This window comes from Talaromyces amestolkiae, assembly GCF_001896365.1.
Source record: "Talaromyces amestolkiae strain CIB chromosome Unknown scaffold13.1, whole genome shotgun sequence".
NCBI lineage: Eukaryota > Fungi > Ascomycota > Eurotiomycetes > Eurotiales > Trichocomaceae > Talaromyces > Talaromyces amestolkiae.
The window spans coordinates 773,359-798,209 of NW_024468049.1; the positions used below are offsets into that span (position 1 = coordinate 773,359).

General features: G+C 48.6%; 10 protein-coding genes across 10 annotated transcripts; 7 read left to right on the top strand and 3 right to left on the bottom strand.

Annotated features, from left to right (window-relative positions):
• Positions 1–367: 367 nt before the first annotated feature.
• BHQ10_006925 (uncharacterized protein) lies at positions 368–1,711 on the top strand (the record flags this gene model as incomplete). The annotated part of the gene is made up of 1 exon (XM_040879565.1): positions 368–1,711. One exon carries the CDS (start codon positions 368–370, stop codon positions 1,709–1,711), a length of 1,344 nt encoding a protein of 447 aa, XP_040735429.1.
• A 49-nt stretch (positions 1,712–1,760) lies between these two features.
• On the bottom strand, positions 1,761–3,893 carry BHQ10_006926 (uncharacterized protein; the record flags this gene model as incomplete). Its single annotated transcript, XM_040879566.1, has 2 exons — positions 1,761–3,620; positions 3,672–3,893. The coding sequence occupies 2 exons, from the start codon at positions 3,891–3,893 to the stop codon at positions 1,761–1,763; spliced, it is 2,082 nt and encodes a 693-aa protein (XP_040735430.1).
• A 548-nt stretch (positions 3,894–4,441) lies between these two features.
• On the top strand, positions 4,442–5,376 carry BHQ10_006927 (uncharacterized protein; the record flags this gene model as incomplete). The annotated part of the gene is made up of 2 exons (XM_040879567.1): positions 4,442–4,827; positions 4,875–5,376. 2 exons carry the CDS (start codon positions 4,442–4,444, stop codon positions 5,374–5,376), a joined length of 888 nt encoding a protein of 295 aa, XP_040735431.1.
• A 689-nt stretch (positions 5,377–6,065) lies between these two features.
• Positions 6,066–7,063, top strand: BHQ10_006928 (uncharacterized protein; the record flags this gene model as incomplete). The annotated part of the gene is made up of 2 exons (XM_040879568.1): positions 6,066–6,396; positions 6,450–7,063. The coding sequence occupies 2 exons, from the start codon at positions 6,066–6,068 to the stop codon at positions 7,061–7,063; spliced, it is 945 nt and encodes a 314-aa protein (XP_040735432.1).
• A 443-nt stretch (positions 7,064–7,506) lies between these two features.
• On the top strand, positions 7,507–9,532 carry BHQ10_006929 (uncharacterized protein; the record flags this gene model as incomplete). The annotated part of the gene is made up of 4 exons (XM_040879569.1): positions 7,507–8,038; positions 8,091–8,758; positions 8,807–8,874; positions 8,920–9,532. The coding sequence occupies 4 exons, from the start codon at positions 7,507–7,509 to the stop codon at positions 9,530–9,532; spliced, it is 1,881 nt and encodes a 626-aa protein (XP_040735433.1).
• Positions 9,533–9,680: 148 nt separating this feature from the next.
• BHQ10_006930 (uncharacterized protein) lies at positions 9,681–10,730 on the bottom strand (the record flags this gene model as incomplete). Its single annotated transcript, XM_040879571.1, has 1 exon — positions 9,681–10,730. One exon carries the CDS (start codon positions 10,728–10,730, stop codon positions 9,681–9,683), a length of 1,050 nt encoding a protein of 349 aa, XP_040735434.1.
• Positions 10,731–15,352: 4,622 nt separating this feature from the next.
• Positions 15,353–20,364, top strand: BHQ10_006931 (uncharacterized protein; the record flags this gene model as incomplete). The annotated part of the gene is made up of 6 exons (XM_040879572.1): positions 15,353–15,372; positions 15,505–15,914; positions 15,965–16,088; positions 16,137–16,445; positions 16,493–17,256; positions 17,312–20,364. The coding sequence occupies 6 exons, from the start codon at positions 15,353–15,355 to the stop codon at positions 20,362–20,364; spliced, it is 4,680 nt and encodes a 1,559-aa protein (XP_040735435.1).
• A 587-nt stretch (positions 20,365–20,951) lies between these two features.
• Positions 20,952–22,169, top strand: BHQ10_006932 (uncharacterized protein; the record flags this gene model as incomplete). Its single annotated transcript, XM_040879573.1, has 1 exon — positions 20,952–22,169. The coding sequence occupies one exon, from the start codon at positions 20,952–20,954 to the stop codon at positions 22,167–22,169; it is 1,218 nt and encodes a 405-aa protein (XP_040735436.1).
• A 349-nt stretch (positions 22,170–22,518) lies between these two features.
• BHQ10_006933 (uncharacterized protein) lies at positions 22,519–23,438 on the top strand (the record flags this gene model as incomplete). Its single annotated transcript, XM_040879574.1, has 4 exons — positions 22,519–22,569; positions 22,623–23,052; positions 23,089–23,297; positions 23,349–23,438. 4 exons carry the CDS (start codon positions 22,519–22,521, stop codon positions 23,436–23,438), a joined length of 780 nt encoding a protein of 259 aa, XP_040735437.1.
• A 109-nt stretch (positions 23,439–23,547) lies between these two features.
• On the bottom strand, positions 23,548–24,829 carry BHQ10_006934 (uncharacterized protein; the record flags this gene model as incomplete). The annotated part of the gene is made up of 4 exons (XM_040879575.1): positions 23,548–23,992; positions 24,063–24,610; positions 24,695–24,712; positions 24,770–24,829. 4 exons carry the CDS (start codon positions 24,827–24,829, stop codon positions 23,548–23,550), a joined length of 1,071 nt encoding a protein of 356 aa, XP_040735438.1.
• Positions 24,830–24,851: the final 22 nt, after the last annotated feature.

The following is a 24,851-nucleotide window of genomic DNA, read 5'->3' on the forward strand; positions in this document are numbered from 1 at the left end:
AGAGGGGGCATCCTCTATTTTATCTTGGTCAAGGCATGTTTCTAATTCTCGTTCCACGTGGAGTTCCGGAATAAATCCGAGCGTCTGCCCAATTTTTTTCTGGGGAAAGCTGCGATATCGTTTCGAGGCATCCTGATAAGAGGCAGATTGCCGATGATTGCGGTCAGATATCCGATGCCGTGTGACAGACTACCGACCTCACATGTCGGCAGTTTGTCACCGGCGATCTTATTACATCGGCCGGTTGAATTGAGACAACGAATCTTCGAAAGAAAATATGTAATGCGATTAGTTTTAACAAAGTCTGTTTCTGTTCTTCGCATTCGTTCGTTTTACTCGCAACACAGACTGTGAAGCGATATTCAAGATGGTAGCACCTGACGCCATCAAGCCCTGGCTTCGTGCCGCTCCTTCATCCTACCTTCTCACCAACGGAAACGTCGTCGACGTACTCAATGGCACAATTCTCAAAAACTGCTCCATCACTATAAAGAATGGCATTATTGAATCCGTCACCCCTAACTCTCCCTCAAAAGCACACCAAAAATCCTCAACAACACAAAAAGTCGTCGACTGCAAGGGCAAATACCTCTGCCCCGGCCTTTTTGATGCCCACGTCCATCTCATGGCCGTCCCCGGCTTCACAGACCTATCCAAGGCATTCGGTAACCCGAATGATGTGCATCTGCTTCGTCAGCCGTACGTATGTGCCCAAATGTTGCATCGGGGATTCACCTCCGTGCGCGACTGCGGCGGTGCACATTTAGCGCTCAAAGAGGCTATTGAAGATGGCGTGTGGCCGGGCCCGCGACTCTTTATTGCGGGTTATGCGTTGAGTCAGGCGGGCGGTCATGCCGATTATCGCGGGCCACACGATCACACCCAATGCTGTGGATTGGGCACCACGGGCCTCGGCCGAGTCTGCAACGGAGAAGCAGAATGCATGACTGCAGTGCGCGAAGGAATCAGGACCGGAAGCGATTTCATCAAAATCATGGCTTCGGGTGGCGTTTCGTCGCCGACCGATAAATTGGAGCATCTGCAATTTACGCCGCGCGAGATTCGTGCCATGGTGGAATGCGCTGACCAAGCGGGCACATTTGTCACGGCTCATGCATATACACCCAAAGCGATTCGGCATGCTATCAACAATGGTGCCAGGGGTATCGAGCATGGCAATTTCATTGATCCGGATACCGCGAAACTCATGGTTGAGAAGGGTGTTTATCTTACACCTACGCTGATTACATATGCCGAAATGGCAAGCCCAAATTGGGAGGGCTACTTACCCGTTGAATCGCAGACCAAGAACACAGAGGTCCTACAGGCCGGATTGACGGCACTTAAGATCGCGGCTGAGGCGGGKGTCAAGATGTGCTATGGTACCGACCTCCTGGGCCCGTTGGGCGCTGCACAGTCCAAGGAATTCAAGCTGAGAGCTTCGGTTCTGTCGCCGTTGCAGGTTCTGCAGAGCGCCACGATCAATCCGGCTGAGATGATGGGTTGTGCAGAGACGTTGGGACAGATCCAGAAGGGGTTCAAGGCTGATATTCTCTTGCTAGATGCTAATCCGTTGGAGGATGTGACTATTCTGGATGATCCGGAGAAATTCATTTTGGCTGTTATGAAGGAAGGGAGGATATACAAGAGTCGTTGGGAGGAGATAGAAGAGGATGCGGAGATCCCAGTTAGAGTCAAGGCGGCTTTGTGATTTGCTCTGTCGTATCTAAATAGACTATGGACTTGGCCGGATATCGTGACTATACATCAGCTGAATCTACCGGCCCCGTCAGATCCGCAAAATCTAGCATATCAAATCCTGTAAGACATGTAAGAAACGTCTGGTCGTCGCCATGCAGCCATTGCAAAGAAGGGTTGGTCGCCTCTGGCACATTCTCAGTGTGCAAAGACTGAAGATGTTCGTGGCCGGCACTGTCTGGTATATAGACCAAAGCATTTGAATGTTTTCGTAGTCTTGCTCTTGGCACCGTTGGCGTATCCGACCCCAGAATAGAAGGGGATATCGAAGAATGGGATAGGGGCGTCTGCCATTGATATCCTACATCATGTGCTGTGGCAGATGTAGGATTTTGCACCGCGCTAAACACTTGTGATGACGACGGACCCATCATGGTACGAGCCGGGGAATGTGCAGTCGGTCGTTGTGATCCATCCGCCCGAGCCAACCATTCAGCCCACTGAACGTATTTGGATTCATTGTCCTCATATGTTCCCGGCTGTGCTTGAGAATGATAAACAGTCTGCCTCAGTTTTGCAACTGCTTCATCGGCAATAGACCGCAACATCTCGACAAATTGCACACCAGTCTTAGCACTTTTGTTTCCATCGGCCATTTTTCTCAAGGATTCCAGGCCGAAGTTGACCTGTGTTTCGTATTCCGGGTCCCTATTCATTATACCCGCTAACAACACAATGATAGTAGAGATACTGCATCCTTGAAAATCAGTAAAGGAGAATCGAGTAAGATTATTCGTATTGGTGATATTCTCGAATAGCCGAAGCAGCTTCTTGGCCGCTTTTATACAATGCCTCGCTAATGAAGGGACGCTCTGATCCCTGTATAGAGGGGATTTTTCCTTTGCTATATGATGCCGAAGATGTTCACGCACCACAGCGACGACACATACTTTTCCAGCGGCAATCCAGGCGTAGTAATATTGTAGATGTAGATGAAATACTGCCCGGTAGCGCGAGTCTCGAGGATCAATCAGCTCAAGCGCAAAGTCCGAAGGCAGACTTCTCTTCCATGACTTGAGTTCTGCTTCCACTGTCTCGAACCATTGTCTTGGGTTATCCGTGCCGCTACTCTGGACGGGAGGCCACATAGACAGTGATGAAGACTCGGCGACGCGGTCAATGATCAAAGCGAGTTTGGCGTAGAATATTTGGTGGAGATGATTGTCAAAGACTTGGGCTTTATCAAAAGTGGGACATGGCGATGGAATAGGAGCACTGATAATTTCGGCGCTGATTGATCGGGGACGGTTAAGTTTGAGGGTGGTTGTTCGTTCTAAGGAGTATATAGACCACCATAGACGCCGTCTGACTTCTTTCTCCGTGCTTGAAAGTGTAGTGTCGTCTGAGTTGTCCATGTGGAGATTGATCGTGAGAGCAGTGCGTAGCGCAAGCCCGAGATAGACATATGAGGAACTAATGGCACTAGCGGGCATGAGATATACACCTAGAAGGTAGATAGCCTGGACCGTCACCAGATTTGGCCTGTCAATGATATCAGGAACCAGTGTTTTGGCATGGCTATAAAATATTTTTCCAGGATCGCCATAATCGGGCTGAATGATGGCGTTTCTCTGAAGTTCAGTCGGCTTCTCAAGTGTAGTCCACTGACTTCCCAGCGCAAAGGCCGCCAGAGCTAGGCACACAAAACGAGTGTCTTGCCTTAGAGGGGATCTACTATCCGTGTAGAACTGGTCAATTTCTGACATGAAAGTGGCTTGGTCGAAGTAGAAGAAGTTGTCAGTACCATGCTTGATACACACTGATATAAGAAAGTCGGCTACAGCCCGCGGAGGAAAGCCATTAATTGCCTTGCGTAACCGATGGGCTTCCTCTGGTGAAGATGCGATATCATTGTTGCTGCCCTGTAAACGTGTCAAACCGATATCTAGTTGATTTTCCAGGATTTGACATACCATCTGCAAGTGGCTTAAACTTTGCTCTTGTATAACCGACGAAGAGTCGAGGTACAAGGTCTCCCGAATTCGAGAAAAGAATTGAGGCCATATGTAATTCCCTTCATCAAGCGAGACGTTTATGCTCGCGTTTTCTTCGGGCATTCCTTGTTCATCTTCCTCGTCTCCATCTTCGCCAGTCACCGACTCTTGAGTGATTCGTGTGGTATCATTAGATATCATTGACTGATCTTCGCTGACTGGCGTTCGTTCTCTGCCCTATGTCAATGCATGTCTAATGTTTGAAAATGTACAGAATCCCGAGGAGACGAACCGAGAGAAGTGACATGAAAGCGATTTCTGAAGACATCTCGCACAGCTACCACGGATCGTTTCTATACATTTACTCTTTCGCGATTTACATCGATCACATCTATTGCCAAAGTAGTCAGTGACCATTGTCTTCTCCGAGGGAATGCGACTGATACGCACGCTCTGGCGGCTCTCTTCCGATCTTCATCCGCCACACGACGCCGTTTCCGACGAGATACCGATGCTGGTGATTGCATGTACGAAATTATTCATCAGATAATTCATTACAATTTATACTCGGTACTGCGAAGTGGAAGAGAACGATAGATAAAGTCAACCAAATTTATACTCTCAGACAGAGCTTACCCGATCAAGCTAGCGGCGCGGTATCGTCGGCCTATTATCCGATCGCCCTCATCCCGATCGGAACATCAGTCCTTTACGCCAAAGTACTTATCATCAATCGCAAATAGAACATCATGCCTCCAACAGCATACGAAGTCTACCAAGACCTCGAGCGAGAAGAGTCATTCGCACCTCAAGAAGGCAAAACGCAGGGCTCATACTCAACATGGCGGGAACGCGCCATGAATCGCAACCTGCGCAAAGGTCTCGCTATAATTGGAGCCTGCTGGCTCGTCTATATCCTATGGTTGAACCGTCTGTATGCCTCATCTTTTATACCGGGCTCATCGAATGAAACTGCCGAAATCGCAGATAAGGAGACAGTGGGAAAAACAGTTCCTCTCGACGTACATATAATGAGCAAGTGTCCAGACGCAAAGGACTGCTTGCAGAAGTTGATTTTGCCTGCGATGGAAAGGATCAGTGACAAGGTTGACTTTCAACTTTCGTTCATTGGAAGGTAAAATTTTCGCTGCCTTTGATACTGCCTAGTACTGACTTCCCTAGTGTATCCGATAGTACTTCCGATGTCGTATGCAAACACGGCCCAACCGAATGCATCGGCAACATGCTCATGCTCTGCGCCGCTAATCTTCCATTTACTACCAGTCAAATATCAGCCATCCCACGAACCCCCGTCATCCGCTCCCTCGGCTTCGCAAACTGTCTCATTGACGATTACCCGGAGATCCCATCCCGTAGTTTAGTACAAAACTGTGCGCTGGAGCATGGCATCGACTTTGAGGCTTTGAATACTTGTGCCAGTCGCGAGGATGACGACTTTGAGAATCCCGGTGACCCTACACCTGAGAATCCAAGTGGTATTGCCTTGCTGCGCAAGAGCGTACGTCACACGCAAGATGTTGGGGTTACGAAGAGCTGTACCGTCAGACTCGATGAGACGGTCTGGTGCATTCGCGACGATGGGCAGTGGAAGGACTGCGCTCATGGAAGCGATGTGTCGACTTTTGTGGATGCAGTCGAGAAATTATGGAAGGAGAGGAATTAGCAATGGCTTCCGTGGCCTCTTTAAGATGAGAATTCTCCATAGATTGAAAATCMCCAGCCATGACAATTCGATTGCAACTGGGCAGTTCATGGCTGTCACTTTATTGCCCATCCGATACCCTTTTCTGTGTACCTGTGCTGATTGCTTTATTTTCTCTTATGATGGACTTGTTGCAAGCAATAACCAATAAATTCATGCTTTCCATTTTAGAAATACCACTAATCTGCTAAATGTAGTGTTTCATGATACAAGGCAGGTCAAATTTGCCCAATCTCTAAATCAGTTTGTGTGATAAAATGGCACCTAAGGACAAAAGACCTGGATTGCCTCATCTGATCACCTGCACCCAATAATTTTCTTATCCTCTGGTCTTGTCTCTTCTAATTTCTTTCCTTCCTTTTTGCCAGTTCCCCTCTGTGGAATTTGTCTCTTGCCCCTCTCTGACTGTTCACTTTCACTTCTTAGTGAGTCTCTTCATCACTGACTCAAAGTCAATTCAGATCACAGCCAAGAATTTCTCTAAGACTTGAGACTGATGCAAGCTCCTATCAGATGATTGTGCCTCTCATCTAACGCCAACGACTTCCTACAATTTAATCCGAAGTCTGAAAAAATAGGAAGATAGAAGAATGACTATCTATTCAGACCAACGGTCAAAGTACTCGACCTCCCTGGACCATGTCGACGCCATGGTCTCAGAGTACGAATCGATTGAAAAACCAAGCCACGGTCTACGCTACATACGCGACAGTTTCAGACTCTACTCTTCCTTCTGCGACCTCATCAAGCACCACATTGGTCTGATCATGAGTCGTCCCAAAGCAATCGAAGACGGCTACGTTACTATCTATGACAAGTGTCTCTTGGAGCTGTGTCGTGATGGCAGATATGTCGACGGTTTGGCTGGTCAAGAATTTTTTATTCGCGAATTCATGGGAATTGATCCAGACTCGCGTTTTCGAAGAGATATCGAGGATTTGATTGATCGCGAAATTTCGGTCAAGGATGCTCTTTTGAGGTGTTCGTCTCAAGTTTCTGCTTTGACTTATCTACATACTGACACGCTTGTCTAGCAGCTTCTCGGTCGCTTTCTCAATCCGAGCATCAAAATATCAAAGAAGAAAGAAAGGCTATCACAACACAGTCCCAGGTAATTTCCTCTCAGAACCTACCATTCAGTGAGACCACCTTCGCCGCCTACGCAACAGTCTTCCACCCAGACATGACCATCAACGCACACATCAATTGTATGTTGCACACTTACTTCAGAGCAAAGAAAGATTTCTATACCAAGCACGAGTCAACCCGTTCTTCATACGATGCGAAACTAGCCGACGCCGCGAAATTCCTACGTGACAGTGCCGAGAATGCACTTAGTTACCTCGAAGCGCAGGATTTATTGTCGTCATACGATAGCGACTTGGTACTGGAGCTCCAGACCGTGTTCGATTTTGCGAAGAGCAAGGCTATTGAGATTCTGGGCGGAAAAAAGCGGCGATTCGAGGTTGAGAGTTTCTACAGGGATGGCGACAGCGGCAGAAGCAGCGACAACAGAGTGTCATTATCTGAGAGGTCCCCGAAGCCAAAGAAGCGTCAGGCCATTGATCGGTACACGGGTGCATATGCTGATTCGTGGCGTCTTTATGATCGACATGAGAGGTCGCGTTCTAGGAGACGTCGGTCATGAAGCAGTGATCATTGTGGTATGCATGCCATTAATTGGATGATACCTGTGAGTCGTTATGGGCTTCCTCTTAAATTCATTGATATTCTGTGGGAGAGAAATTGTACTATAGTGACTTGTCCTTGAGATGTGCCAATGTATATGATTGTTCGAGAGATACCCCGATAAGATAAAGCTGCGTTGATAAGGTTATCGCCGCCCCACAGCAAGCAACCCACTAAGAAGGTTAAGGGGAGACACGTGATACCTTTCGCTGTAAGGAGGGACAACATCTTCAATTTTGATCTAGAAAAATAGTTGCAGCGATATTTTCAGTTGTTTTATCTCTGATATATATTATTCAAGCTCACAGCTAAACGTCAGTCCAGTTCCATGGATTTGACCTAAGCTCAGCAATGAACCATCCATCCTGAACAGACGCCCAACAGCCTCACCAAGCATCAACAATGGCCCATCTCAATCCTCATCCTCCTACCGCGCAATCCGATAGCTCTTCCTTCTCCTCGAACTTTGTCGAAGTCACGCCTCCCCCTATGGAAGATTCGTCCTCAAACTCGCAACTTCGCTTTACGCCGGATATCAGCAGTAACAACACCTCGGAAAGCGGGATGGAGCAATTGAGTACCTCCACTGCGAATATAAATCGTCCGCAACCCGGATCGGTAGAACTCCCTCGGTTACAAACGCAACTTGGTCGGGGTCGCGCCGACAATATCGCCGCTGAAGATGAAGASGAGCCGCAATCGGTAGCTGAAGCGCAAAAGTTCGCAAGCGTTGCTGATGGCTACGACGAGGAAGGATATGATTCGGAGCTGGAATACAAGACTCGGCATCGATTGCGAAGACAAATGAGCATAGGCGGAGGCGTCAATGCTGAATATACGGCGGAAGAAGAGAAGGAGGTTGTGAAGAGACTAGATAAAAGATTGGTACTCTTCTTGGCTCTTTTATATATGCTTTCCTTCTTGGATCGGTCAAGTAATTACTCCCATTCTCATGCTTTTGTGCCAAACATGCTGATACAAATCAGATATTGGAAACGCCAAAATTGCCGGCTTATCAAACGATCTCAAATTATCATCTTCGCAATATGAATGGCTTCTTACGGCATTTTACATCACATATATTGCATTTGAGTGGATGGCATTAATGTATAAAATAGTACCAGCGCACATCTATATCCCGTTGTGCGTATTCACCTGGGGAATATTGGCGTCCTGTCAGGCGTTGACCAGAGGATTCTGGGACATGCTCATCATTCGAGCATTGTTGGGCGTCTCCGAGGCAGCCTTCGGCCCTGGCGCGCCGTTTTATCTGTCGTTCTTCTACAAGCGCGAAGAACTCGCGTATCGCACCGCGCTTTTCATATCTGCGGCACCACTTGCTACTTCATTCGCAAGTAGTTTGGCATGGCTGATTGTGAAATTGAGCAGCAACATGCCTATTGCGCCTTGGCGCTCGCTTTTTTTGGTGGAAGGGTTTCCGAGTTTGGTCGCGGCAGTCTTTGCTTGGTTATTGATTCCGGATTCACCGGGAAAAGCGAGATTTTTGACATCGCGGCAGAGGAAAGTTGCCAAATTGCGATTGCAGTCGAAGAATAAGATTGAGAGACATGGTTCACAGTCTGCTGAATCGGAGAAGTTTAATTGGAAGGCGGTGATTGAGACATTGTGTGATCCGATGTCGTATCTCATAGCTGTATGTTTTTGTCTTACCGTTCACAACAATGACATACTGACAATATAGTTCATGTTCCTTGGCTGCAATGTGGCATTCAGTTCGATGCCGGTCTTTCTCCCAACAATCATCAACAAGTATGTTCCAACTCCTTTTCAAGAGTACGATACTGACGATTGTAGTATGGGATACTCATCCATAGCCTCACAGGCTCTTTCAGCGCCTCCATTCCTGGTAGCATTCGGGGTAGTCCTTCTGACAGCCTCACTATCCGACCGCTCCCGCACTCGAAGTCCATATCTGATCTTCCACGCTCTGCTATCTGCAACAGCCTACCTCGTAATCGGACTCACAGGCTTGTTCCATTCACACATGCCCACCTCCCTCCACACCATGATCCGCTATTTATGCATCTACCCGGCTACATCCGGCTTCTTCTCCGCCGTCACAATCATCATCACTTGGAGCATGGATAACCGCACCGCCCAAGAAGGCAAGGGCAGCAGCGTCGCAATCCTAAATATAGTCGGACAATGCGGTCCGCTTATAGGTACTCGACTCTACCCCGACAGCGACAAGCCATGGTTTGTGCGCGGTATGTTGGCGTGCGCTGCGTTCATGTTGGTGGTTGCCGTATTGGCATTTTCGTTGCGACTGGTATTGTTGCGTAAGAATAGGGGGATTGCGGAAAAGAGGGACCAGATGGGTATTGAGATGGCTGAGGGTGAGGGATTGATTGATCGTGGGAGAGATCGGTCGATGATGCAGGATGAGATGTTTACATATATTGTATAGATAGTATCTTGTTCCAAGGTTCGAGAACCGCTTAATCGTCTCTCAATCCTCTCATCCTACTGATACATTGGTATCATGATTCATAAAGCATCTATCTAGGCTGCGTTCAAGAGTATACACATATTTCCCCCAGTAGTAAATAATCTAATCACGCAACATTAACCAAAACCATCTCCTTCCCCCTTTCATCCCAGCGATACAGTCCCCCCTCGCCAACATTATACTTATAATAATTCTCCGTCCCTCCCGGCACAACCGCTTTTCGTAACGTAATATTAATCCTCCCACTCCCGGACTCCCCTCCCTTCCGTTTCGGTATCGAGTGCAACCAGTTCGACTGCGTCTCGCCTCTCATGATGACCATGTCACCCGATCCGAGCGGCAATTTGAGCGGTTTATCTTGCTTGCCACTGCTGCTCCCACTACCAGAAGTAGTAGTGTCACCAGCGACAGGTTTATGTTTCATCAAAAAATCCCTTCTTGCCCCAAGAGTGAGACTAGCGATATTCGGCATTGAGCCCAAAAAACGCTCATCGTCAGAATGATATGATATACTATCGTCGCCCGAAGCGTAGTAATTCACCAGCACGAAATTGTAGCTTGTGCCGTCGTTTAGAGTTGACTCGACGTGTTGCCGGAACGCGTCTAGACATGATGGGATGGGCCGAGGGGTGCATTTGTATTTTGTTGTGGGGACTGGTTTGTGCGTTTTGCTATCAACAAGGGTTTTGGAACCGTCTTCTACTCCAGGGACTTGGGAGAAGTAGGATGTGCCGTCGACGCCGTAGACGGTTGTGTAGCGTGGCGTGTTAATAAGTGTCTCCGTTGGGCCGCGCTTTATGGTGTATTTCACGCGGTAGAAGGGGAGTTCTCGGCGGAGAAAATTGAAGTATTCATTGGCCGTGGGCCGCGGGATGAAGGGCTCGTAGTAGAGCAGGTCTAGATGAGGTCGGTTGTTGATTTCTTTGGCTGCTCGAGCGGGTGCTGTCGTTTTTAGGGCTGTGGAGATGTGGGATGGGAGTGCAGTGATGGGGAAGGGGTAGGATGGATGTGTGTCTGGAGTCGTATTTGAAGTTTCTGTGTCTGGCTTTGTGTCCTCTAGAGATGGCGCCACCTCTTTGAGCTTTTTGGATGAGGAGGAGTCTGTTGTAGAAGCTCTGGCGGGTTTGAGATATGCGTCGAGTGTTCTTTTGGACATTGCGTCTTGCCAGTTTGGTGAGAATTGGGTATATATTGTATCTGTCTTATACTTGATCATGAATCAATTCAATCAGGTCGAGAATTCTGAGATGTTGAAACGAGACGCGACGCGACTGACGATGATGTCACGTATCGATAACCTTATTTCCGGAAAGGGAAACAGCCGCCACGATCGAGCCCTAACTCCATTCTCGATTTGGGGGATACGACAGGAATGTCTCCGTCTGACCTAGACATGTCATCTTCTGGGGAAAGGATGGAGAACAATTCACCCTGATGTGAATTCCGGGCAATTGTGATATCACATTTATTGAATTCAATGGGCATATTTACATCGTATGACTGTGCAATGTTTGAGTAAAGAATGTCTTGAGTCAGTTAAGTTTACGGAGTAACATATATTATCATCTCCGAATTCACGTAGTCTTTTCCCTTATACGTCGTTCCAAGGCTCTGTCACATGGAGAAATCTCTCAGTGAATGATGCTTTTCATGTAGGTGGGCATTGATACTCCTTTGCAAGCTTCTGACGTATAAAACACCGGTACTGTATAGGGTACCTAAGTCTACTACATGTCTGGGTATCTCGGATTCTAAAGCTGGCATTTGGGTAAGGGCGTCTGTTCTGACATGTAAGTCGTGTCGAGCAAGCCCTAATGTGTACGCCTATGATCAATTGACATATCATAAATAGAAGTAGCAACATCACGCACAAAATTACTCAGTTGATAATAGCCTCGTCTTGTGCATGAGAAAGTTACATGTACGCAGGGTTACACGAGGCGAACTGTTGCGTCTTTTTTTTATGCGACATCGGAGATCGTTGATATTTCGTCGATATGCTGGATAGTCCGTTGGATTGATGCACATCGTGCCGAGGAATCAGGGATGTTACAGGATATGTATAGTATCCCACTACTCCGATATATCTATATATTGGTCAATGGACGAAATCCATTACTCGACTGCAGAAAGATAACGAACAAGAAGTTGATATCTATAATTGGTTCCATCGCTATATATTTCGAGGTTTGACAATAAAAGCTCCTCCGTATATTTACCTCCCCCGCACTCTTTATCATGTCCAAGCTCGCAACCAATTTTGGTAAAGATAGTTTCCGTGTTACATGGCTTTTATTTCATGGCCATGCATGCATTCGTTGGCATTTATGTATGTACAAGTAGGAACAAGGTATCTAGGTAACATCAATGATCACATCCTGGAAATCGGTAGGCATAACCCTAATGCTGCTTGATAGGCATTTACTATTATTAGGAAATCAATATAAGATCAAAACTTATTTATGGGTACGTATGAGGAGACAATCAATTGTCGTCCCATGGTTGGCTATATTGTGGCTTKGCGGKATAMCGCTCTCTCATCCATGGATATACTACTCATCACTTTACAGCGACATTCAATATCCATGCAATATATGGGATGGATAGCTATTGGTTTATGCATACATCCAAATGTGTCCGGCCATCTATAAATAATTCTCCTACTCTCAGCACTAGTCTTGGCGAGTCTATTGAGATAAAGAAATGGAAAAAGCAAAATCAATAAAAAGGCGGGAATGACAACACCTCGCATCGCAGTGCGGGGATCGCATTAACAACTGTGGTACGGAGTAGTGATAGTGGATACATATCTGCTCAGGTAGAACCATCCTTCATGACTCTCAAGGTTCGACTAATTAGACCAGAGATGCAAACTTCAACGCTACTATCACGAATCCATGGATAACATCGCTGGCTAACGGAACGGTCAGAGACTTGACCCAAAGATAAGGTACTTACTCAATCGGGATAGTATACTAAAACCCACTAAGAAAAAAACAAGAGGCTGGACTGGACTCAGATATGTGCCTAACTCTAGTTTGGCTGCCATGAAAATCATCCATGACTCGACTCAATCGGTGCACTGGGCACAATCACATTGTGCTAGGATAGTCACGGGTGTGATACATTTTGCGTTGTGTATCAGATATCGGATGGACTCGAAAGGATTCATATCACGAAAATATTTTCGAATCCTTTGCCAGGATTGGCCCGTTCGATATATTTATTCAACTAGTTCGATGTAGCTTGAGCATACCGTATCCATCACGTGTTTGTCTGTGGTGGTATCCATATTCCTTGATTTTTCTGCGCGACTGGTCTGACCGTCTCCCGTTTTGAAGAGTCGAGTGGACTCAGTGGAGACGAAAATCCTATTCTTCAGCGAACTCGTCGTAGTACACCGTTGTGTCACAGTCACTTCTAGCTCATGGGATTCCGTGTCGATAACTCAATACGGAGACGTCCCGAGTACCCATGCTCGCTATGTATGTAGCCATGGATTTCCCCGCTCGGAATGTAATATACCACAGTCGGTATATTAGATAATGCCACGTTTATTCCCGATTATACCGGATGTCTTATTATATGTATAGAATGATAGACAATTCTAGAGAAGACATCAAATAAATCCTTCCCTCTCAAGCACTTTCTCTCAAGCACTTGAGAAAGAGAGGCCTTGATGTTCTCAAGAATATAAACTCGTTTACGAGAGATGAGTGCATCAAATTAAACATATACCCGTGTAACGCTCCCTTCTTCACCGCCGTCGACCAAATCGGGCGCCCCCTCAGTCAGGCCAGTCCAGTTTGAAATCATGGACAGCAATGCAATGCACTTGCACATTCAAACTGAGGCATTTGGTCCGTGGTCTAGTACATGTAACCGAGATTCATACATTAATATGACCATGTACATTCCAATATGCACGATGCTATTTTCATTGTCTTGTTTTTTTTTTTTTTTTTKTTTTTTAATCTCGTGCCATTGCTTTTCCTTCTTTGTTGGTTGATTTTGTAATTGTACTACGAGCGATACTTATGAGTACTCCATCCGGATAACGCTATAGCCGCTTCGTCACCAACATTGTATGTTAGCTTCGAGCTATACGAAGCGATCATATGTCCTTGAATACATAGTGATTGGGCAGATATTCTGAAATTATCTCCGTCACTTGACTTGCCACTATTTCCAACGATTGTACTAAGTAGAGAAATTGTTGAGTGCCAGCCACTCATCGAGAGGTCGTCCCGATGCGGACTAGCGCGATGAGATATATTGCATCGAGGAGGATTGATTGGTCAGCTTGAAGCGTTCGAGAATACACGTGATGTTCTGAACGACAGCAACAACAGCAGTATGCCCAATTGATTTCTGTGGCAAGCACAGCCACATGAAGTGATGCTTCGACATCGCCATCGCCATCGCCATGAACATAACATCGAATCATGCCCAATGAATGCATATACATCGTACGGTCTGCAATACATACTACATAGCTAAGTAATGTGTCTGGAGAGGTCAATCCGTACGCGCCGGGCCTTGTTTTAGCGTGGGCTAGCGCCAATTTAGTGCCCCTCTTTAGCGTGGTTTAGTGCAGTGGGCCGTGATGTTCCCGGGGGTCTCTGCAGCCAGCACACTTCTTCAGCCCGCTGATTGGCCGTGTCCCCGTGATGAAGGCTGCATCGTGAAGAAGCCATCCTCTCGGGGACACAGCCAATCAGCACGCCCCACGGAGCTCTTTCCTCGAGGGCTCTTGCCTGCCCTACTACTCCGTACGATGTCAATGGTCGCTCTTGCCTCACGTCTTAGCGTCCTACCTCGATCGACGCTCCTTCACTTTTCGTCCAGATCCCGGATGGTGAGTGACACTGCTGAAGATTTTCTGCAGAGAATGGAATGCAAATGGACTGACCATTCGAATCATCTCCTCATCCATCCTGAATGAGCACGGGTATGTGATAATGTGAATGCATGGACAAGCCCTCGGTTGCGATCCGATGCAAGCTCCTCCGTGAGGGCCGGATTGACTCGTGCTGTGACTGCTTACTACTTAGTAGTGCTACTAGTACGTGCTCCACCGGATGCACTGATGCTCCCTTCCTCCCGACAGATCTTCGACTTGCGCACGCTCGTTGGCGCTCGCCGTAAATTGCCCTAGCTCCTAGTCGTCCACTCTTCTGACGGCCCCGCGACATGCCGTCGTGGTTGGCAGATTCCGACCATGCCAGACTGATCCCACTGGCGCCGTGATATGCCATGACTGGTGCTCGTTCTATATTCGGATCGGCCTCACCTCGCTTCTCTCTCTAGTCCTGCGCATATTGCAACGCTAATACATACTATGTACAGTATACCGTTGGGGCCTTCCCCGGTGCCTGCATCTCATTGCCCTGCATCTTTGCTTTTTGCTGCTGCCCCTGCCCCTCAATACCAGCTTCTTCCCACAAACTTTGTCTTCCACGGCACTATGTAAGCTGCATTTCCCTTTTCCCTGTACTCCCTTCGTATACCTTGTCTTCTTTCACACCCTCCTGAAAGACCAAAAAAAAAAAGAAAGACATCCTGGTCGGCGCCTACTCAGCGCGTCCATCTTTGTCATCGGCCGTCGACCATCAACTCAAACCGCTCGTCTCAACACTTGAAACAAAGTTCTTCTGCATGCCGTGGTCGCGGAATTTTTGTCACGCCCGGTCGTTCAGATATCGGAGGTCCGGCAGGTTGACGGGATAGTCAATTGTGATTCATACTCGGATCTGTTGACGGTGAGTAACACTCTTCATGCCCACAGTCTTTCTATCGTGAGTGTCACCACATTGACACTATTGCTGTCCTTGGCTTTCCCTTTGGTTTCATTATTTCTTCTAGCTGTGGACACACTATGCAGCTCGTACTCGGCCATCATCATGGTTTCACACTGACAACATTCATAGCTCCTGTGCGTATCTGAATATGTCGGACTTGTCGTCGTGGCATCGACCTGTGGGATCCACAACACAGTCGACAGCMCCCGCCACGCCTTTAGACCCAGCATGGGATTCTGAATTTCAACCATGTGCTTCAACGGCTTCGTTGTTCCTATTCTCCCAAGGCTCGGTCATTCTTTGTCTGCATCACGACACCTTGGCTATCGAGCGCCGGTTCACACTTCATGAAGAAAGGATAGCGTTTATATGTGTCGATAATGTTAGTGAACGAGGTGCCGGGCGGTTGGTGGTCAGCTATGATTTCGCTCAAACAGCAATTGTCTGGGATCTTTTCACTGGAAGTGAAATCTCGCGCTTCGCCTCATATGAGCCTCTTCGGGTAGCAGCATGGATGCGGAATGGGAATGTGGCTTTCGGTAATTCACAATTAGCCCGGTATGTTGTTTTCGATGTTAACTCGGCATAGGCAACGGCAAGGGCGATGTCATATTGTTTGAGCCTTCGACTTCAGAGCACTTGTCGGCCCGAACAATTTTCGACCCGATAACCTCCCTGGCCCCATCGGCAGACTGCCGGACTTATGCAATTGGGTAAGTATCTGTTCACCCAAGCTGCTCTGCATGTACTGATAATCCCAGCTATCAAAATGGCTCGATTCTCATAGCAACGTTGCACCCGGCGTTCACCATCCTCCATACTCTTTCTACCAGCCGCGGCCCATCCCCAATAGCATGTCTCGCCTGGCATGCATCTTCATCGAAACAAAAGTCGGATATGCTTGCCACACAAACTCTGGATGGCGATCTTCGAGTATGGAGTGTGGCAAAGGCGCCTATGACGGAAACCCCTCGAGTTATTCGTGCATTGAAACGCACCGAACCATACTCGACAGGCCCGAAGTGGATATCCTGGTCCAAGAATGGCAGAATCGTACAATACTCAGACAGGTGAACTCAATCCAACAACTTCTAAGAACAGCCGCTCACTTTTTTAGGGAAACCTGGGTTTGGGATGTTAGGACGAAACATGTCACGTATGTGACTATTCCTACGATCGAAGACGTCCTTGGTATGGCCAATTACGGACCGACTGCGACTCTCTTTACTCTCGGCCCCAATGATACCGTCCAGCAATACGATCTGGAAAATCCAGCTATGGTCAAGAATGTCAGGCATCTTCCGATGGACCAGATGGCGATTGTCGAAGAGTCAAAAATGAGGCCAATGTCACCCAGCTACTTCTCAAGGGGAAGCGGGACGCGAAGTGCCCAAGGTTTCCGAGGGCCAGAAGTTTCGATTCAAGAGCTAGCAAGCCAGCAACGAGCAGCCACCGCTAGTCCAATGTCACAGCGCAGCCGTACTAACTCAATCAGCTCGCATGCTTCGTCTGGCCGGGTCCGACCCTTCTCTCCCGTCAATAAATCAACCTATAGTGGAACGACCTTTTCCATGACATCGCCTCTCGGTCGTCTGCCTTCTCAGTCCGGAACATCCATTGCATATGGATCTACCGCATCGGTCTCTTCCGTCCGCTCTCGAGGCGGCTCGCGGCTTCGCCATGAAGTTACCCAAAGCCCTGTCGACAAGCCGTTGGTAGATCTCTTCCCATTCACGAGGGAACGAGTCAATGAAGTCTCGTATATGCAGCAAGTACCCCCACTTGACGAGTCTCACCTAACGCCCGAAGCATTGCGACAACAGATGCTTCGTGTAGTTTTTGGATGGGAGGGGGATATCGAAGGCCTTATCAGGGACGAACGTAAGTTGGAACTTACCTCTCTCTCTCTCGTTAATCATGTTCTAAGATTTTATAGTAAACCGACATCCTCCGGCTAGTCAGAATGCCATATTCCTTTCACGTTGGCTGGGCGAGAACGATCCAATGCAAATGATGGCTATGCTTAGTGCTGGCCCCGTCAATTCCTCTGCGTGGATGTTCCTGGCTCTTAGTCAAATGGGTGGTGAAGAGCAAGCCAATCAGGTCGGCCAGAGTTTCGTTCAGAGGTTGCTCGAAATTGGCGATATCCACGCTTCTGCTACAATTCTGCTAGCTCTCGGAGACCGCAACGATGCAATTGAGGTCTATGTGTCGCGGAACTATTTCATGGAAGCCATCCTCATGACCTGCCTCCTACTGCCGAGCGACTGGCAGCGACAGTCATACCTTGTTCGCCGATGGGGTGAACATGTGGTATCGAATGCTCAGCAACAGCTAGCAATCCGATGTTTCATGTGCACAGGAGCCGAGCCTTCAGAGCCATGGATGTCTCCTACGGCGCCCAACGCACCTTATCGCATTGCCTCGCCTGTTTCTGAACCCCAGCCTAAGCCGGTCGAAATGCTGAAACCCGAGTCTGCCAACCGAATGACCGTGAAGAACTCTGCCCTCAAGCTTATCACTTCTTTTGGTCCTCAAGGCAATCAAGCATTCAAATTTCCAGGTCTCAAGTCGGATGATCGCACTCCTACAAATGCACCCGGTATCACACCTATTGCTGAATCAGCCGTCGGAGAGTCTGCTCTCTCGCCAGGAGGTCTCGGATCGTATAGACTCAATAATGCGCGCAGCCTCAATAACGCATTGTCCAGAGTTGGAACACCCTCTCATGCACACCGACATCGACTACCTTCTATAGGTGAAACCCCAGTGGATTCGCAGCCTCCCAACTTCCCTCCCAGATCCCTTCCCACGCCGGTTGATTCGAGTTCCGAGAAAGGAAAGCGTCACATAATCAGGTCCGATCACAACGATTCTAGCGACAATAACGAGCCACCTGTGCTGCTATTGACTTCTGCACGCTACGAACCAGGCAAGGATAGCCACGGCCCAAGCCCACAAACAGCCGTGCAGACAACAACCCACAAGTTTGAAGGCATCAAGGGTCTTCCATCACCTGCTGCCGGAGTTTTTGAGACACTCAAAGGACAGGCCGCAGCAAGAAACGGCTCTCGCGACCGCAAACCAGAAGGACTTCACATTCAGTGGCCTCCAGTCGATACATCCGAGTCTGAAGCTGGTCCATATACTGACGGCACCGGTGGTGGAACTCCAAGTTCGGTATTCCAAACCTTGCGCTCTGCAAAGAGTCCTAGTGTCAGCAGCCGCAGCATTGACCAATACATCAGCAGCCTAGACGAGGCTAATTACTATGCCAAAAATGTTCATCATCCTCATACAAAGACTCGGCGACATGGAGACGCAGGTAGTGAACACGGCAAAAAGAGTTCTAGAAATGGCTCAGTAGACTCTCGTGGACGGGCAACAAACCGGTACATTGCACCTGCCAAACGTTCACCATCTTCGCCTGTGCCAATGTCTCCTGAAGAGTTTGCCAAATACAACGCAAGCGTGGACAGCCTCGGCACTGATGCTTCGAAGCATCGCAGCAGGAGTCATACCAAGGGCAGCTCCCGTGTTCGTAGCTCGTCCAAAACCGACCGACGTCAACGATCGTCATCTAGGGGGATCGATCGGAAGCAAAAGGTAAAGAGTCGCAATAGCAGTCGTCGCCAGAGTCGAGGCCGCAGTGCTGATAGGAGCAAATCGGGCATTCGATCGCCGACGTCGCCATTGCCAATGTCACCTTCCGAGGATGTGAGAGGTTTTGAAGACAGCCTTCGTTTTGTTACTAGCGATCGCGAACGACTACACCGATCTCGACAGCGCAGTTCCAGTCGCCATGGTACCAGCAGTGTCAGACGTGACCCTTCACCAGATAAACGACGTAGAGGTCGATCAAGCAGCCGCCAGCCTCAAGAACACAGTCACGAGCCAGATTCCAATTCTCAGATTATGTTGTCAAGCGAGTCTTTTGAAGACACTTCAAGAACAGAATTCTCCAGTAATTCGAACAAGGTTTTGAGTGCACATGAAAGAGCAAAGAGGGAATTGGCGGCCGCAGAACTCGAGGCCCGACGACTCTCGCTAGCTCGACGCCCCTCGGCTCCCAAGATTCCACATCCTGGTGACTTTCAGACCGCTGCAATGATGTCTGTTGTTGGTGGGAATCTACCGGAAAGCCCACCGTCATCAGGCGGGTCTTTCAACAAACGGGTCCGGTCCAAGAGTAACGCCAGCAAAAGATCACCGACCTTTGGGAATGGATCTGATTCCGGATCGTCTACAAGAGGGCGTTCTGGCACCGTCGGTCTACCAGCTACACCAAAGGCAATGCGACGTCCAAAGTATAGCGATGGGTATGTTGACGATGAGGCGCCAGCGATGCCGGAAATGCCGCTGACGCTCCCGAGCACGGTCTATCAAGCAGAAGCGGCCAGAATTAGCCGGTCCATGTCGGTACCAGTGGTTGAGTTTCACCAAACACCGGTTCCCTCCGACCTTCCCCATCATCCCAGGTTCATTCCTCATATGCCGCGAAGCAGATCGACAAGCAGGACTCGAGGACCACGGGGACATCGACGTGAAAACTCTGGAGAGCTTGGAATGTCGACTCATGGATCGCCCCCGTCAGTCTCTGTGAGTATTGAGCCTGACATTATTGTGGACACAACGAAAATCGTTCCTCCAATTCTTCCGGAGCTACAGCATTTAAACACGCCTCCGCCACCACCACCTGCTCCTAGGGGAAGGGAAATGGTGTCGAGTCAAATTATTACCGATAATGCACGTGTAGGTCATGAGCTTACACGGCCAATGACAACCGGTGCCGACGCGCAGTCTATGCGTAGGATGTCTGTTGACCATCGACGAGGTCGCAGCATCAACGAGACTTTCGCAAGCAAGTTCAGAAACCTCACCGGTCGAATGCGCAGTACCAGCCGTGGACCTGTTGTACGGTCCCCACCGACAGAATCTGATAAGAACGCCATCTCTCCGTATGAAAGCGTTCAAGCACCACGGGATTAGTTTTTTTTGTTTTTGTTTCAGCTTATCCAATCACTACTACTAATTGTGCGCAAACGAAGTTACGAATCTCTTTTGCTTCGAATATCCGGCTCTATACATGTTGTACAATTACCATTCTGCATCTAGCTTTGCTTTTTGATCTTTCTGTGATACACTTGTTCGTATCTTGTTTCCAGCCTTGGGTTTACACCATCTACATACATATTTGCGGTTATTTGTTTTGCTTTGCTATGTTTGATTCTCGTTCCAAGAATTGTTCTTGAGAAAAGAAGTTTATAGTGTAGCCCGCGAGGGCGATTACAATGGCGAACCGTGCGGGAAACTATGAATTAAATTTGAAGTATATATTGGAATGTTCACTCTCTCATTGAGTAGATTACAGTTGTAGAAGTAGAAATTGCCTTCCCCGGATTGTTTAGAAAACAAAGTGCTGACTAAGCTGCTGATTGACGTCAAGTTATTCCGAGCGGAGAGCAAGCTCCGAGTGGCCAAGACCTCCTCACGAGCTCCTCACGAGTTCCTCACTCACCAACATCATATCTACAATTACAATATAACAACAATTGGACAGGACTGACATATTAAAAATGGTTTCCAACGACGACTACTCCTCGTCACGAACAAACCTCGACCCATCCCAAGACACCTCAACTTGGGACAGCCCCGACCTCTCCTCCCGCTATGCCTCCGTCTTCCCACTCAAAATAAATCACGAACACTTCCAGCGGCCCAATCCTTTCCTGCTATATGTCGGTTTTGGAGGTGCCTGGAACTGGGAACGCACCGTCATGTGGTCTGTTTCACAGCAAGTCGAGGGTATAAAGAGTTTATTGCGACGAGATTTGTCGCAGACGGAACTGGATGCGTTGGCGGAGCATGCGAGTCATGAGATCAACACGCGTAGAATCGGGTTTCCGGTTGGTCTGACGGCAGGCGCGATACATTCCTATTACACGTTGAGAAGATCATTAAGTGTGCCGAATAAGGTCTCGCTGTTTGAGGGTTGGAAGACGGCGTGGGGTCTTGCTGCCGTGCAGGAAAAACGCGCAGCTCTGTTTGCGGCGGGGKGGAGACTTAGTCTTTGGGTGTTTTTTACGAGTGGTATTTTTGCTTCGTATTCGATGACTAGCTATAGGGTCGCGTTGTCGACAGATCCGAGACTTGCGGACTTTAGGGAGACTATCAAAAGGTATAAAGAGGCGAGGGATCAGAGGAAAGAGGGATACAAGGAGCAGGCGAAGCAGAGGAGGGAAGGGATTGATACTGTGAGGCATGCGGGCGCGACGGCTAGTGCGGAGGAGGCTGGAGATGAGAACAATGGCGTTGACGGCCAGAGTGGTACTTATGGACAGGCTGAGGGACGCGGGCAGAGTGATGCGCCGCCGTATCAGACGTATCAGACGTATCAGACTCCATCTAGGGGAACCGAGACCCCTCGCTTTGACGCAGACACTTCTTCGGGTTCGGACTTTTTCGACGATGCCAGTCCCACAGCGCCTGAGTACCAGACATCAGCAACGTTGAAATCAACATCGAATGAGAATGCATGGGACCGCATCAGACGCGAAAACGCCTCTCGATCGTCAGTCTCCGCGCCTCCGTCACAGTCTGGCTGGGGACGACCACAGCAACAAAACACATCTTCAGAGTACTCATCGTATGAACGCGAACAACAAAACGGCCAGCGAGAACGGGACTCCGCGCAGCGGGATTTCGATAGAATGCTCGATGCAGAGAGACAAGCATCTCAGCAAGATGCGGGAGATGAAAACAATAGCAATAAGAAGGGATGGCGACGGTGGTAGTTCAGATACTACGTTTCTTGTATGATATTCACATCGCTAGATGCAGGCAGATGTACAACCCCACTACAAAAGCTTAACTAACCCTATCTAATCAATTGCGATAAGTAATCAGTCAATCAAGATGACGCCATCAACACCCCTCTCTCTAGCAATATCTCACCATTCAGTTGATCTGCTGAGATAACACATTCGGTTGGCATGGGAATTGATTTCTAAGCAGCTGGACGTACCTAGCTGAATATATAAGTCAGATTCTCTGGCTGTTTCCTGGTTGTCCACCCAGGTTGAAGTTAATTGATAAGCTACTACTACTCGAATTTTTGAAAAAGATCCATACAATATCAGAAAAATGGCAGGAAAGAAAGCAATCGCTGTCGTCGCCGGCGTCGGCCCCGGAACTGTACGCCCTCCCTTCTCACCACTCCTTTTGAAATGTAGCTAACTTGCAAAAAGGGCTCTTCAATTGCCCGTAAATTCGGCCAACACTACCCCGTCATCGTCCTCGCCCGCAATCCCGCAAACTACAACGAAGTCGTCGAGACCATCAACTCCTCTGGCGGCCACGCAATCGGGCTCAGCACCGACGTCTCCGACGCCACCGCTGTATCAAACGCATTCACAAAGATAACCACAGAACTGTTTCCCGGCAGTCCCATTGCAGCTGCCATTTTCAATTCTGGAGGCGGGTTTGTGCGCAAGCCGTTCCTGGAGTTGACGACGGAAGAGTTTGAGAAGGGTTGGGAGGGGCAGGTTAAAGCTGCGTTCTTGTTCTCGCAGGCTGTGTTGCCGTTACTACTCCAGGGTGTGGAAGAGAAGAGTGAATTTCCGCCGAGTTTGATATTCACCGGTACCTTCCCCCCGCCCCCTTTAAATCCCCAGCTAGGTACTTGAGAGAGTGCAGTAGTATTGACGATAGCAGGTGCAACGGGAAGCGTCCGCGGCTCGGCAAACTTCAGCGTCTTCGCAAGCGCAAAATTCGGTCTTAGGGCCCTCTCTCAGTCTCTAGCACGAGAATTCGGTCCCAAGGGAGTCCATGTTGCGCATGTCATTGTTGATGGCGTAATTGATATTCCCCGTACGAAGGGATATGTCTTTGAGCATGAGGATGCGAAGCTCAGTCCTGATGCTGTAAGTTATTTCCCCTTGTCCGCTCTGACATGATCAAAGTTGACGGTGTAGATTGCCGATTCGTATTGGTTCTTGCATACGCAGCCGCGAACGACGTTTGCGTATGAGTTGGACTTGAGGCCGTATGTTGAGAAGTGGTAATTTAACACGAGGAATTAAGGACGGTAGTTTTATGAATCAAATGAACAATGTATGCAAGCACATTTTATACCGGCTCATGCTATAATCAACAGCAATCTATCGTATATGATCAACCATCGCCGTCAACTGCAACCTCCTCACCCAGCGTCTCCCCCGTAGTCGAAACACCATGCAACCTCGCCAACCGCTCCTCTTCCTTCTCCATGCGTATCCGCTCCGTCTCCCGACGCAACGCGTCCAAGTTCCACACTCCATCATCTTCACCCTCTTCATCCGACTCCTCGTCACTGTCGCCCGCAGCACGCCAATTGCCAGATTCGAAGAGCGTACGACCTGTAGCCTCCCTGGCCTTGCGCGCTTCTTCCTCGGCCGCCTTCTTGTCGAGTCGTTTCTTCTTCCACTCGGCAAAGGACTCCGGCGTGACTGGTGTCAGGGTGCCCGTGAGTTTGTGTCGTTCGATTTCGAGGAAATCTTCAAGAGTAAGCGTGTTGAGGGGCGATTTGTCCATGAGCGCTTTTTCGGCGGCTCGTTGCTCTTTGGTTTTGAGTACGAATCTAGTCACTTAGTCAGAATTGTTGAACAAGCGAAAAAATAAAAATAAAAGTAAAATAGGAAGAGACATACCCAGGAGGCAGAGCATGTCGATACATGCACTTATCTCCACCATTCGGACACGTCCAGAACCATCCATATTTCTGATTCTCAACCGCCTCAATGAAATATTTGCACACTTTATCGGTCGTCGTCTTCGGATTACCATGTTTACTCAACACCACATCTCTCAACTTCGCCTCATCCCACTGATCAATCGTATCCTTTTCTTTGCCATTAGCAGCGGCCTCCGCATCTCTCGTGTCCGAGTACAAATCCCTCTTCGCCGCTTTTCGCTCGACACTCAAGTCGTGGCTGAATTTACACTTTTTGCCCTTGTCGCAGTGTCCCTGTTTATAGAACTGGCAGACCACAGTCTTTGGGTCCACGCCAAAAGGTACCTTTTGTACCTGAACCGGCTTGAAGAGTTCTGCGGTGTCGCGTTTGGCTTGTTCTTCGGCAGCCTTTTCGGCGGCTCTGCGCGCCTTCTCGGCTTCTTTCTTTTTCTCGTCGGCGTTTTTGTTGGATTTGGCTTGTGCTTCGAGTTGGGCTATTTGTCGGCGGGCGCTTCCTCCTTTTTTCTATCGTCCTGTTAGAACATCGAGAACATCGAGAATATCAATAATATCGGGTGGTTTGGCCAGATGCCGCTGGAATTGACCTACATTTTTCATACCAAACGTCTTCACACGTCAGTCTTTACTCTTTATTATTCTTTCCGGATGGGAAAGAAAACTCACCTTATCCTCCACCGACGCCTTCTTCTTCTTGGGCTGATCTGCTACTTTCTTGGGCGGCATCTCGGCGACGGCCCTTTCCCTG